The sequence below is a fragment of the Pelodiscus sinensis genome, chromosome 31, assembly GCF_049634645.1.
Source record: "Pelodiscus sinensis isolate JC-2024 chromosome 31, ASM4963464v1, whole genome shotgun sequence".
Taxonomy (NCBI): Eukaryota; Metazoa; Chordata; order Testudines; family Trionychidae; genus Pelodiscus; species Pelodiscus sinensis.
Genome location: NC_134741.1, coordinates 10,229,420 through 10,244,172, shown reverse-complemented (window position 1 = coordinate 10,244,172; position 14,753 = coordinate 10,229,420). Strand labels below are relative to the sequence as shown.

The window sequence follows — 14,753 nt, the reverse complement described above, 5'->3', positions numbered from 1 at the left end:
TGAACGTCTGGTTTGTGGCTCCGCAGGCTCCCTGCCAGCCCCTGCACAGCCCATGGGGCAGCCCCTGAGCCGGCATGGCCAGCTCTTAGCATTGGGGTAGCTGGAGCGGGGGGCATGTGCTCCCCATTGGCTGGGCCAGGGCCAGGCAGGAACTGCTCCTGGGCAGTGTGGTGAGCTGGGCTGGCCACTGTCCAGGCTCCCCGGGGAGGCACCCCCGGCCCCTCCCCTTGCACCCAGTTCCCTCAGAGCCTGGCTGGCACGGCTGCCCCACTGCTTGGCATGGTGCAGTCATGGGGCCAAGGGCAGGGGAGTCCTTGGGTGCGGGGATCAGATGGGAGTTGGAGGGGGACCTGAAGTGCAGGTGGCAGAAGGGAGGGATACGGGATGTGCCAGGCCATGTCTGGCTTTAGTCACAGGTTCCCCCAGGAGGTGGGATGGGTAGTGAGGGTGTGCGGCATGAGGTGGGAGGAGGAGCGACACAACTGCCCCTGTGATTCTTACCCCATTCATGTCACAGTAAGAGCTGTCTGGGCAGCGGGGGATCCATGGACCCTCCATCTGTCCTGGGCAGAGCCAGGGGCAGCTTTTGATCCCCCCCCCCCCTTTCAGGGGAATGGTTCTGTGATGGCCCCAGCTGCTTTGGCACCCCAGGGCTTCTCCTCTCTGGTCAGGGCTCCAGCTTCTGGCCAGAGTGGGGGGCAGAGCCCAGGGGGAATGGGGAGGGGCAGGGGTGTCTGGGGAGAAAGAGGCCAGGCCAGACCTGTCCACATTCAGCAGTGGGAGGGGCCCTTGGCCTCCGGCTCTGGGGCCCCTGAGGGGGATGGGCAAAGGCAGAGGTCGCTCATTGTGACAGGTGTATCCCGTATCTGTCAGAACACTGCATTCCTGCCCTAGGGGCTGGTGACCAGTGTGGGGGGTGGGGCAGAGTGGGGCAGCAGCACATGGGGCTGGGAATGGGAATGTCCCAGCCACCAGGACCACCCAGACCTGGAGGAAAAGCTGGAGAGAGGAAGGAGGGGAACTGACAGACCCCTCCCCTATTCCAGTCTCTGTCCCTGGGCCAGTCGGAGGGGAGAGGAGCCGCACTGGGGTGGGAAGGTCCCGGCTCCCAGCGCACTGCCAGGGGCTGCGGGGCTGGGAACAGGAGAAGCAGCAAAGGGGGGGGGCAGGTGTGATCCCAGCCCCCAGCAGCAACAGGCCGGCAGAGAATCACGGGGGGGGGGGGGGTTGCTATTGGGGGGGGGGCGATTCCTACAGCCGGGGGGGGGGCGGGTCAATCCGACTGCACAGGAACCCAGAGGAGCTGGAGCCATCGCCCCGCAGCTCCATGGCCCGCGGGGGGGAGCAGCCCGGCAGCCAGGGACACGCGTGGGGCAGAGCCCAGGAGCTGGGCGGAGCAGCCAGGGACTTGCTGGGAAGAGGGGGCGTGGCCAGGAAGCTCCCGGTCTGACCTAAGCCCTGGCGCTGGACTCCCAGCAGAGTCACTGAACCTCTGCGCATGCGCGATCTCATCGGGCCCCTCCATTCAGTACGGCCGGGGCCGGGTTTTCGTGCTTCCCCGCCCGTCACTCCCGGCCCGCAGCAGCGTCTGACTCCGCGAGCGAGCAGAGGGAGTCAGTGAACTTCTCTGTGATCACTGCGCATGCGCCGCGCGCCCTCAGGCAGCCCTTGGTGCCCTTATTCGCCGCGCTGCTTCGGGGGAGCGAGGAGCAGAGTGAGGTGGGCGGGGCTCTGTGTTGCTGGGAGGGCGGGGCTCTGTGTTGCCGGGAGGGCGGGGCTGCTTGCTTGCTTGTTTCCCTCTGCGGCTCCTCATTGGCTCCCGTGCGCTCCCGCTGCTCCCGGCAGCTGGGAGAGCCTTGCGGTGCGCATGTGCGAGCTTTGCGGACGGGCCTATGGCTGCCGGGGGCCTCGCTCCGGATTCGCCTCCTCCTCCCCCGCTCACGTGTCTGTGGAGCGGCCCCTGCTGGGTGCGCGGCTGCGCCTTCGTTCCGGTGGGGGGAGGAGGGTTGTGGGGCAGGGCCTCAGTGGGAGGGGTTTGTGGGAGGGTCTCACACAGGCGGGGGGGGGGGGGAGTCGGCCAGCTGGGGTGCGGGGAGTCTGCAGCTCGGCTTGTGGGAATTGGGGGAGGGGCACAGCTGGGCTGGGGTCAGGGCTGTGACCCACCTTCCTGTGCTGCCTGTGGGGGGCTGCTCCAGCCGGGCAGGGGCCTCAGACCAGCTCACTGCTGCCTCTCTGTGGTTGAATGTTGCACATTCAACGCAGGGCCTGTTGGCCCGTCTGTCTCTGGCTGTCGGTGCTCCAGACTGACACTGTCAGGAAACTCTCTGCACAGATTTCCCGTCTCAGCGAGTGGATCAGTGAGGTGGAGGGGAAGTGTCAGAAGCCAGGGAGTGAATTCCTGCAGGTGAGACTGAGAGAGCAACATCCCCAGCTCCCCACACAAGGACGATAGGCTCCTGAATAACAAGTGCTGGAGTCCAGCCGTCAGATCTGGGTGTAACTCGGCGGGTGCATTGATGCCATGCGAGTGACCCTTGTGCTTTGCAGAGTCACAGGCACAGAGCTATTAGAGGTGGCAAAGCCCCATTCGCTCAGGGGATCCATGGCCCTGGGGCCAGGGCAGGGCCCCTTGTTCCCATGTTTGCAAAATCCCTTCCTTGTGTGTGCCCAGTGCAGCTGCGATTCTTTTCTCACTCTTTTCTCTAGGACTTAAGAAACAGCTTGAGCAGGTAGGTGGCTCACACTCCTGTCATACTGCACAGCGCAGGGAAAGAGCTTGGAGCTGATGTTGGCACCACATCTCCCCAGGGCTCTACAGACAGATGTTGGATAGAAATGTCTCTGACTCACTTAATTCTGAGGATCTCACCCTTGAACAGCAGACTCTGGAATCCCCCATTCAGGGGCACAGTCTGACTTCAGATATTTCCTAGAGCTGTCACCTCCCCGGGGACTGGCTGCCTCGGGACTGTGGGGCTGGAATATGGGTCTGTCACTGCTGGGCACTGGGCACATTCAGCCCAGGGCAAGGAGTGAAGGATTGGCTATCAAGACTCAATAATAAAGGTATTAGAAACTATTGAATCTGGCCTCTGAAGCCAACCTTCCCCTGCCTCAATTCCCACGTGGAGAATGACAGCCCATCATGCTGCTCTCCTTAGAGACACTGAGCGAACAGACCCAACTGTTTGCAAATAGAGCCAGGGGTTTGCAAACTCTGAATCTCCCGTTGGTGTCAAGGGATCAAAATAGGTAAAGTTAATGTCATAACAACGTGTTCCCCCAGCGCAGCTCTAGGTTATGAGGAGAGGTGGTAAGTGACAGAGAAACCAGGTGGGAGGGGATGAGGAGGGAAAAGTAAATCTCACTTTCAGTTTGTGTCTCCTGGAGCGGGAATGAGGCTGCAGAGATGTTGGCTCCGTTGCTGGGAGGTGCCCAAGCAAGAGAGGACACGGAAGGTTTCAGACCTTTTCATACTAAACACTTGTGTGTGTGTCTGTCTGGTCTCTGATACAAGTGAAATGCAGAGTTCAGTATGGGGACATTGTTATATAGAGGAGAGCCTGGAATTTCACCTCTCTTATCCCTTCCCCCACCAGACACTCTGCCCTCTGCACTGGAGAGAGCAAGAGGAGAATCCCTGGGCGTTTTCAGACAAGGTGAGTTTTTCATGTGGCGATTCTAAAAATGAGAAAATTCCAGCAAAATCATCTTCATAGGACTGTCATTGAAGTTACCAACCAAACGCAGTGACCATGGTGCACACAGCCCTAAATTGAGATCAGTGAGGAGCTCCGGGGACACTGCATGGGGACTTGTAGACACTTTGAGAATCACTGATCTATGGGGTATGATGCTTAAAGGGGTGATGTTAAAGCACACAATGGATGGCACCTTCAGGCTCAGATTTCACTGGTCAGTTTCAATACGGGGTTGGTTTCAAACAATAAATAGGCTGAAAGGCTGAGAGCTGGCTGGCTTCCATGGTATCAGTTTGTTCATGGTGAGAAACTGCTGGATATGCAAGGGCTCTTCAGTTTAGTGCAGGCCTGGGCAAAATACAGCCCATGGGCCGGATCTAGCTCGCCAGGCCATCGCATCCGGCCCTCTGATGCTTGGCGAGCTATGGGCTAGTTCCGTGGTTGCCACTTCCCACCTGCAAGCCACTCAGAAAGTGAAGGTGAGCCCAGAGATAAAGCAGGAAGGCATCCACTCCCAGGACAATTGGATGGTTTCTGGCCAGAAAGGAAGCACTGTGCCCTCTCCCCTCTAGCTCATAGTTATTCAAACACCCACATGGCCCCACAGCCTGTGCGAGGGTTGGGCAGGCTTCCTGTGTGCTTCAGAGAGGTGCTAGGCTGCTGGTCGGGACTCACTCAGGTAAGTCTCCTAGGCAAAACCTGCCTCTGGCACCCCAACCTCTCTCTTCCCCTCCTAATTCTCTGCCCCACACTCCTGCCCCCAACTCCACATACTCAAACTCTTTGTTCTCTTCCTGCATCCAAATATGCAAGGAGCTCTTCATGGTCAGAAACCCTCAGCCCCTTTTTTGTTCACTCAGCCACTTCTCTAAATTAACCTTACTTTAAATATCTCATGAGTAGTTGGCTAATCCAGTGCCCCAGATTACACCTGCTTCTTTCACCCAAACTGCTTCCCAGACCCCTCTTTCCCTCCTGCATCCCAAACCCTCACCCAAAGCTCCCTTCTTCTCCCAGTGTTCATCCCATTCGCTGTATTTCCTGCTTAATGTCTTGGAAGAGTGCAGCTCTCAACCACTTTCCAAAATCTTGGAGTGCCCCCCCACATCAAAATGAATTGCCCACTCCGGTCTAGTGGATACAGTTCAGTGAGAGTCAATAACTGAAAGATGCAGCCAGAGAATTTCAGGCTAGAGAGGAGGCACAAATATTTGATGGGTAAGAGGATTCGCTGCTGTAACCAATCATCAAAGAACTGGTGGGTTCTTCATCTCTTGATGTCTTCCAATCAGCACTGGACAACTTTCTAGAAAACATGCTGTGGGGGAACAGAGCTTTGTGCCTGGGTAGCTGGGCTACGTATAATGGCTTGTGCTGCAGAGGGGACAGACTGCATGGCTCGGGATATTTTCTGATGCCATGAATCCATGAATTTTAAGGTCTTATCTTGCAAACACTCAGCACACGTGTTTAATAATATGCATCTGAATACTCATATTAACTTCACTTCATCTCTGTTGTGGAGAGAGTTTATAAAGTCTGTGTCAGATGAGAGAACCAAAGTTTGCAAATCAATGCATGAAGACTAAGGATTATAAATACTGCAGCCCAAATTAAATTAAACCTATGTCCATGTTCAGGCAGATGAATATGTGACTTGTTAGCAGACACTGGGTGCTGAGAACTGAATCTCCATTGTTGCAGGCAAAGTAATATAACTCAAGCCAGGTATTAAGAGAAATAAATACGGCTTTCGGATCTAACTTGTGTGTGGTGTTTATGGAATATCTAGACTCAGCGTTTGCCCAAAACTGGAGAGTCCAGCATGTTTTTCACCGGGGACAGAGTCTGGGCAGAATTGGGGTGTGGAAAGGATTAAAGCTCTTTTTGAAATGTCTCCAATTCTCCTTTTCCCCCTGCCAGGCTGCAGAACACCCATGTCTGTCTACAGCTCAGCCCCTGGTCTGCAGAGCCAGGGACAGGAAATGGCTGTGGAGGAGCCTGTGAGCTTTGAGGAGGTGGTTGTGTATTTCTCTGAGGAGGAATGGGCTCTGCTGGACCCGGGCCAAAGAGCTCTCTACAGGGATGTGATGCAGGAGAATTACGAAGCTGTGAGCTGGCTGGGTGAGGATTCCTGTCCCCTTGTGTAACAGAAGCTGGGTGGGCTCTGGAGCAGCTGGGTTGGGTTTGGTTCAGGGTCCTTCATTGCCTGAACCCCCAATATCAGCAGTATCTGCCCCAGTAATCCTGGCTCCTGTGTGAGAGGAGGTTCAGTGACATAATAGCGGTGCTGCTCTTCCCACAGCCAAGATCTCATTGTGGTTCCCACCATCTTGCCCATGTTGTGCCTTGGCTGGAATGTCAGCGGAAGGATCCAGGCAGGAACGGCAGGGACCGGAGTTGTGGGGCTGGGTGCAGCTGCTCTTAGCATCTGTAGGGTCCCCTTGTGCTATTGTGCTGAGCCCCTGGAAGAAAGGTGCCAACTCAGGGTCCTTCCTTGCCTCTGGTAGATTCTGTGCAAGCCAGAGAGTCACCAAATGGCAGGCCCGACTAGCCACAAGAGGAGGGCTGCTGCTACTGGCAGAGTAGAATCAAGGCTACAGAAGGGGAGCTGAGCTGCAGGAGCATCTACAAGCAGCAGAGAAGCAGCCCATCCTGTCTCCACGTTGGCTGGCCACAGGAATAGGCTGGCACTGCCCTGGCTGTCTGTAGGACTGACCGCTGTTGTGGGGAGCTGACAGGGCCCACCATGGCACAGTCAGTCAGGATCAGGAATGTGGACCATAGGCAGGGCCTGAAGTGGCCAACCAAGGATTCATTTTCTTGATCAGACAATTCCCCTGCCTCCTTCTGGCTCAAGTAGAGCATCTGAGCCCAAGAGCAGGGAAAGTCCAGCCCCCAGCCAAGAGCTTTGTGGGCAGATCCCATAGGGCTCTAGAGCTCTGCTGGATCCTTTCCCTCACAGCCCTAGAGACCTGACATATGTCAGCTCAAATATGAATCCTGGCTAGAGGTGTCTGTCAGTCCTGAAAGTCTTAGAGCTCTCTGCTTATGAGCAGTGTTTTCCTGTCCTCCCAAGTATGCAACAGGCCCTAAGGGAGACTGAGTTGTATCCTGCAGAGTGCAGCAGAGCGATCAGTTCCCCATGGAAGTCAGCTGGGCTATTCCCAATATGGTGGTGGGGCGGGGGAAGGATGGAATTAGTGTGTCCAGGGATTTTGTACCAGCCAGAGACCAGTCTCTGGAAGGTGGGGAAGGAGCCTGTCTGGGTAGGAGACTCAGAACCTGGCTTTGGAAGCAGGAATGGTACAGAATTTAATGAACAAGATCAGCACTTGGTTAATTGCTCCCTGAATAGGATTTCCAGTCTCCAAAGCTCATGTGCTCTCTTGGATGGAGCAAAGGGAAGAGCTGCAGATCCCGGATCTCCAAGGCAGTGAGGAAAGGGAGAGCGTCAGTGACACCCACACAGGTGAGAAATCAGCTAAACTGACTCAAACCAATTTCTGTGTTCTCATAGCAGATGTTGGTTGTGTGTTTTCATCAAGTCTGACTGGCCCTTCAGCCTGTCATCAACTCCAGTGTGAGAGTGCCAGATGGGGAAATAGTTATGAGGAAGCAGGGTGAACTCGGCTCATGATTATTGAATCTTTCCAACCATTCTTTGGGTTTTTCCCCCATTTTCTGTTCACCATTCAGAATTTTTATTTCAGCTCAGCACATAGAATCATAGACTGATAGGACTGGAAGGGACCTCGAGAGGTCATCGAGTCCAGTCCCCTGCCCTCAAGGCAGGACCAAGCTCCGTCTACACCATCCCTGACAGATGTCTATCTAACCTGTTCTTAAATATCTCCAGGGAGGGAGATTCCACCACCTCCCTTGGCAATTTATTCCAATATTTGACCATCCTGACAGTTAGGAATTTTTTCCTAATGTCCAATCTAAACCTCGCTTGCTGCACTTTAAGCCCATTACTCCTTGTCCTGTCCTCAGAAACCAAGAGGAACAAATTTTCTCCTTCCTCCTTGTGACACCCTTTTAGATATTTGAAAACCGCTATCATGTCCCCCCTTAATCTTCTTTTTTCCAAACTAAACAAGCCCAGTTCATGAAGCCTGGCTTCATAGGTCATGTTCTCTAGACCTTTAATCATTCTTGTCACTCTTCTCTGTACCCTTTCCAATTTCTCCACATCTTTCTTGAAATGTGGTGCCCAGAACTGGACACAGTACTCCAGCTGAGGCCTAACTAGTGCAGAGTAGAGCGGCAGAATGACTTCACAAGTTTTGCTTACAACACACCTGTTGATACAACCTAATGACTCCTGTGTGGTTCCTCTCTCCATCCCAGCAGGTGATGAGATGCTGAATGAGAACAGTGAGACGAGTCTTCAGGAGGAAGGACCTGAGCAAATGGCTCCATGTGGGGTGTTAGTGGAAATATCTGAAGGGCATGTTTTTCAGAGTCCTGAGCAAGGAGAGACTTGTGAGAGTCAGCGTAGTCTACAAAGGCAGCAGGGAAACCATCCAGGAGCAGGACAGGATAAATCCAGTCACAGGAGCAGAAGGTTGAAAACAAACACAAAAACTGTTCAAAAGAAAATCCCCCATCAACATTCACCTTGTTCTTGCAGTGACTGTGCAACTCTTATTAAACATGAAAGAGCCCACACAGAAGAGAAACCCTTCAGCTGCTCTGACTGTGGGAAAAGCTTCAGTCGGAGATCATACCTTGTTAGACATAGGAGAGTTCACACGGGAGAAAAACCCTTCAGCTGCTCTGACTGTGGGAAAAGTTTCAGTCAGACCTCAACCCTTGTTATCCATAGAAGAGCCCACACAGGGGAGAAACCCTTCAGCTGCTCTGACTGTGGGAAAAGCTTCAGTCAGACCTCAACCCTTGTTATCCATAGGAGAGCCCACACAGGAGAGAAACCCTTCAGCTGCTCTGACTGTGGGAAAAGCTTCAGGCACAGTTCACACCTTGTTAGACATAGGAGAACCCACACAGGAGAGAAACCTTTCAGCTGCTCTGACTGTGGGAAAAGCTTCATTCGATGGTCTCAGCTTATTAACCATAGGAGAGTCCACACAGGAGAGAAACCCTTCAGCTGCTCTGACTGTGGGAAAAGATTCAGTCAGACCTCAGCCCTTGTTATCCATAGGAGAGTCCACACAAGAGAGAAACCCTTCAGCTGCTCTGACTGTGGGAAAAGCTTCAGTCAGAACTCAACCCTTGTTATCCATAGGAGAGTCCACACAGGAGAGAAACCCTTCAGCTGCTCTGACTGTGGGAAAAGCTTCAGGCACAGTTCACACCTTGTTAGACATAGGAGAACCCACACAGGAGAGAAACCTTTCAGCTGCTCTGACTGTGGGAACAGCTTCATTTGATGGTCACAGCTTATTAGCCATAGGAGGAGTCACACGCGGGATAAACCGTTCAGCTTCTCTGACTGTGGGAAAAGCTTCAGTCAGACCTCAACCCTTGTTAGACATAGGAAAACCCATACGGAAGAAGCTATTCACCTGCTCTCACTGTAGGAAATGCTGCAGTCAGAAGTCACACCTTGTTATCCATGAGAACTCTCACAGAAGAGAAATCCTTTAACTGCTCTGACTTTGGGAAATGCTATAGCGACAATTCAAGTCTTGTTGCATATAGTTGAACCCACATAGGTGAGAAACCGTATAGTAGTGGTGAGCAAAATTTTTCTCTGTTGACAGAATGCAGCCTGCCTAAGGCTTTGATCCTGTCCACAAGGCAGTGCCAGGCCCTACCTCCAAATCAAGATGTACTGAGGGGGAAGGAGTTTAGCCCAACCCCCTCTTCATGCTTTCTAACCACTAGAGAGGAGGCAGCGCTAGGCTGAGTCTTTGCTATACAACCTGAGGCCGGCACTAGAGGCACTGCTGCCACTGCACTGCTGGCCTCAGGGGCCACATGGCCATGTCAGGGGTGCCTCTGGGGCTGGTCCTGGGCTGCATGGTTGCAGCAGCAACACCTCCAGCCCTGGACTGAATGGGTGCAGTAGTGGTGCCTCTGGTGTCCGGGGCTGGTCCTAGTCTGTTTGGCTGCTGCTGCAGCAGTAGAGCCTCCCTCCAGGGTGACCAGGACAGTGTGACTGGAGATGTTGCTGTACGAGGGCCCAAAGCCAGGTAATATTTGCTATCATCCCCCATATATCCCCTCCCAATATCCTCAATTCCCTTTCTCCCAGCAGCTAGCACCCCCAGCTTGCGCTGACAGCCTCCTTTTTTATTGCACCATCTCTCCTGGCCACATACTGCACCTTATTTCTGACCAGACACCTGCCTGTTTCTGCATCCCAAATCCTCAAAACCCCAACCCTTTCTTGAGGCCCCTGTCACATTGGATTTTAAAGTGAGCATACAGGTAACTGCTGTGATCACGAGGAACTGTTTGCCCCAAATTTGGTACAAAGTGGGCCGTGTGAGGTGTCAAACGAAAGTTACTATTGTGCTGATTCTGTGTGTGGTATTTGTGTACTTGTTTGGAATTTGTATGGGGAGTTATGACTATGGGCTCTGCTGATGCTGTGTATGGACTGCCTGTCATGGGGACGGAATTTCCAATGAGTGACTATGCTAACCAGTATAGCTCCAAGGACAATGGTTCTCAGGGTGGCCAATACACAGCTGAAGAATGCGTGTGGAAAGCTGCAAAGCAGCCAGAGCACAATGGCTGATGGCATATGAAACAGGTCACTTGACCATATGATTAGCTCCAGCTTGGGCGACACCAGAAATGAATATCAAATGCCATGAGGGGGGCTCCATCTTGTCTTCAGTCTTGCTACTTATCCGAGAAGCGGCCTTGCTAAGGACAGAGACACGGGAAGGATTGCTGACCCATCCTGACATATGATGTACCCCAAAGACTTATGCTAGTAGTTTCTAACATCTCCACTAAGATCCTGCATCAAGAACATGCTGATTGATGTATATAATATATTCACCTTATTCTCAGCCTTTTCTGTCTTTTATTAATAAACATTTAGATTCTAAAGGATTGGTCCACTGTGATCTGGTGGGTAAGATCTAAAGTATAAATTGACCAGGAATTCATGGCTGGTTCTTTGGAACCGGGTGCGTCTGTTCTGGGTTGGAAAGATTGGGATCTATAACCCCTCACCTCTCTGTAAGCCCAGGGCTGATTGTGGCATAGAAAGAGCTGGGGTATCTGAGGGGTTTTGCTCATGAGGCTTCCTGCAGGCTGGATTGGCAGCTGAAGGGCTCACTGTGACTGGTTTGTGGCCTATTTTGGAAAGGTCTCCAGTCAAGGGCTGTCAGCAGTCCTGGTTTTGAGCAATTTGCCCTGAGTGGATTCCTTCAGCAGTGTTCAGGCCTGCCCCGGCCCGGCGCAGCCAATCACAGTCGTGCCCTCTCCAAACCTTCTGTAGATTACTGTTGCTAATGGAAACTCACTGTTAATTACATAATTCGTCAAGCCATTTTGCTGGGGCTACATCTGGGCAGTTGCATTTGAATTATTAAAGAGATTAAACCTTTTAACTTTCTCATGTTAGTTGATCAAACTTTATTTTAAATTAAGTAAAATATTTATGTCCAGTACACACTGTGGAGGTAGGCCTCACTAGCCTGGCCACAGACTGAACTGTACGCAGTGTATCCTGCATCAGAAGCGAGCTTCCTAAGCAAATTGAGCAAGAAACCACAATGCTGTTAAACAAACAAAAAATCGCACTGCTTGCATTTTGTTATCGGGTCAAGCAGATGTAACCATCTAAAAGTAAAGTGCCTTACTTCCTCTTTTCTCTGTAAATTTCCACTGTGACTTTGTAAGAAGGTATAAATATCTCAGGCAATTGAGTGTGAGAAGGGGCTTGTATCGATAAGGCGTAACTCCCTGCCATCTGCAACACCCCCCCCCCCAACTGAGATATTAAAATGGTTTTGTCTAACTTGAACCCTAAACCTAGCATGTGTTTATTTCACAACAATTCTGATGCTGTCACTCAGATCCACACATCCTGCTTTTCTTTCAGGAAAAACCATGGGTCACTCCCTACCTAACTCCAGGCACCACAAGCAAGGTGAGAGGCCTTTTAAATCCCTACTTTGAGAATCAGTAGAGGGCTTCCGGTTGGCTTCAGGTGCTTGGTGGAATTGCTGGATCCGAACCTTTAAACTCAGGTCAGTTCAAAACCAGTGTGCCTGCTTTAAAAAGTTCTGTCAGGAATTTAGAAATAAGAATGTTCTGGTGGGAGAGTCTGGTATATAAGTCCGGTTGTTAAATCATGCGTTTGTTGAGTGTGTGAATGTATCTGACTGAGTGCATGATTCCTGAGAAATGAGCATTGGGTCTTGTCACTTCCCTGGGATAGACTCCTGGGGCATCCGTCAGCCACCCTGGCTGCCCGCTGAGAAGGAGCAACCAGCTCTAGCAGTTAAAGTCTCGGATGGTATGAGGTCTCAGTGGTGACTAACCCCATTTACCCCTCCCTGGGTATATCTACACTACCCTCCTAGTTTGAACTAGGAGGGTAATGTAGGCATACCGCACTTGCAAATGAAGCCCGGGATTTGAATTTCCCGGGCTTCATTTGCAGAAGCGGGGAGCCGCCATTTTTAAAACCCCGCTGGTTCGAACCCCGTGCAGCGTGGCTACACGGGGCACGAACTAGGTAGTTCATACTAGGCTTCCTAGTTCAACCTACCATTACTTCTCATTTCAAATCCCGGGCTTCATTTGCAAGTGCGGTATGCCTACATTACCCCGCTAGTTCGAACTAGCGGGGTAGTGTAGACATACCCCCTGTCTCTAGCTACTTCCTGTTACTGGGGGGGGGGGGGGGGGTCAGGATCACCTTGGTGACAGAAATCGCGGGATGATGCCTGGACAGTGCAGACTTCCCCACCTGTGTTTCCCTGTGTAAATGAGGTAATAGGTACTGGACAGTCAAAAGAGATTCCTGTTCCCCCTTAAGGGGACTCCAGCATACTATGGCTGTGTCTACACTGGGCCACTTATTCTGGAAAATCAGCCGCTTTTCCGGAATAAGCTGCGAGCTGTCTACACTGGCCCTTGAATTTCTGGAAAAGCAACGATGCTCTACTGTACAAAATCAGCCGCTATTCCGGAAAAACTATTCTGCTCCCGCTCGGGCATAAGTCCTTATTCCGGAACACTGTTCCAGAAAAGGGCCAGTGTAGACAGCCCAGTAGTCTTTTCCGGAAAAAAGCCCCGATCGCGAAAATGGTGATTGGGGCACTTTTCCGGAAAAGCGCGTCTACATTGTCCACAGACGCTTTTCCGGGAAAAGGGCTTTTCCGGAAAAACAGCCTGCCAATGTAGATGCTCCTTTTCCGGAAAAACTGAAAACGGAATAGTTTTCCATTTTAAGCAGTTCCGGAAATTCATGCCAGTGTAGACACAGCCCTCATGTATGTGCATTGCTCACCTAAAACTTGCAAGTTTCTGGATAAGTGGGATGTGTACACACAAAATGATTCATCTAGACAGTTTCTGGTGAAAGGTACTTTTAATATTGGTAAAATAGTGCACTTGAAGGGTACCTTGGAATCCAGAGGATCTAAGATACCCCAGGTTCAATGGGATGCTTTTTTCAATTGGTATGAGGTGGTGTCTAAAAGGAAAACTGAATTTCAAATTAGGAGTCTAAAAGACTTGCAAAAAACAAAAAAAAAATCTTAAATTACATTTAAAACAAATCAAGAAAAATTGGCTATTCCTTGAAATCCAATCTGCAGTGGTATAAGAAAACATCCAAGCACTTAAATAACGTCCAAGTGCTTGGTCTTCCTCTTGCTTATAATGTTCTGCTTTCTGTTAAAAGCATTTTTGGAAAAAAGCATCTAGATTGGCACGGATGCTTTTCCACAAAAGCACTTTTTACGGAAAAGCGTCCGTGCCAATCTGGACATGCCTTTGCGCAAAAAAGCCCTGATCGCCATTTTAGCCATCGGGGCTTTTTTGTGCAAAACAGTACTGTGCTGTCTATACTGGCCGTTTTGCGCAAATGATTTTCGCAAGAGGGCTTTTGCCCGAACGGGAGCAGCATAGTATTTCTGCAAGTACACCGACAATCTTACATGAGATAGTCAGTGTTCTTGCGGAAATTCAAGCGGCCAGTGTAGACAGCTGGCAAGTTTTTCCGGAAAAGTGGCTGATTTTCCGGAAAAATTGGCCAGTCTAGACAAAGCCCCTAGTGTAGATGTAGCCTCTGTGAGTTACCCACAGTGAGGCTGTTAGTGTCGGCATCTAACTAATTGTATCATTAGGCCATGTCTTCACTCAGGTGGAGATCGCTGCTGCAATCCATCTTCCAGAACTTGATTTAGCAAGTCTAGCTAAGCCTCGCTAAGCCAAAGCCCTAGGGCACCTCCTGCTCTTTGCTACTATCCTACTCCCACTGTGAGGGTACCACCAAGCTCAACTGAAGATAAAGCCAACTCCAGATACAAGTTGAAGAATGGTGGGAAGAAAAAACCCATTGACCTGGCAACAAGGCACCACAGGGAGTTGAACCCAGGAGCTCTATTTACAAGGAAAGTGCTTTAGCCAACTAACCCATGGTGCCTGCCTTGAAAAGGGCTTTAAAACTGTTCAACTTTATCGTGCCAGACACCCCCTTCCCATTCCAAAGTGCAGCCGTTCCCCATTTCCCTCCAGCTCTTGCCATGACTCAAGGCTTGCTCAGCCCAAGATATTTGATTGGCAGCTGGTATGCAAAACCTTTTTTCAATTGTAGCACCAGGCCCCAAAGGGACAGACCCAAGGCAGCCGCCTGGTCCTTAGGCCGGGCCTGCAGCCAGGGGGAGGGAGAAGAATCTCTCCTTTCAGCTGGAGTTAAATCAGCAACCTAAGGACACTTGCTGAGCACCCGCTACAGGCCTCTGCTCTGCCAGCTGAGCTATGGAAGGGTGCCTGGGGCAGGCTGATTTGCCCAGGTGGGGCTTTTTGACGAGTGCCAGGGCAAGATCCCCCCGAAGGGGACAGCATCCCAGGGGAGGGGCAGGAGAACCCAGCAGCACAGGGTGTCAC

The 14,753-nt window shown here is 51.6% G+C and overlaps 1 protein-coding gene across 1 annotated transcript; it reads left to right on the top strand.

Moving 5' to 3' along the window:
* Positions 1-2,061: 2,061 nt before the first annotated feature.
* On the top strand, positions 2,062-11,634 carry LOC142821499 (uncharacterized). Its single transcript, XM_075912626.1, has 4 exons — positions 2,062-3,659; positions 5,625-5,825; positions 7,060-7,173; positions 8,055-11,634. Exons 1-4 carry the CDS (start codon positions 3,536-3,538, stop codon positions 9,095-9,097), a joined length of 1,482 nt encoding a protein of 493 aa, XP_075768741.1. The 5' UTR covers positions 2,062-3,535; the 3' UTR covers positions 9,098-11,634.
* The last annotated feature ends 3,119 nt before the right edge of the window (positions 11,635-14,753 follow it).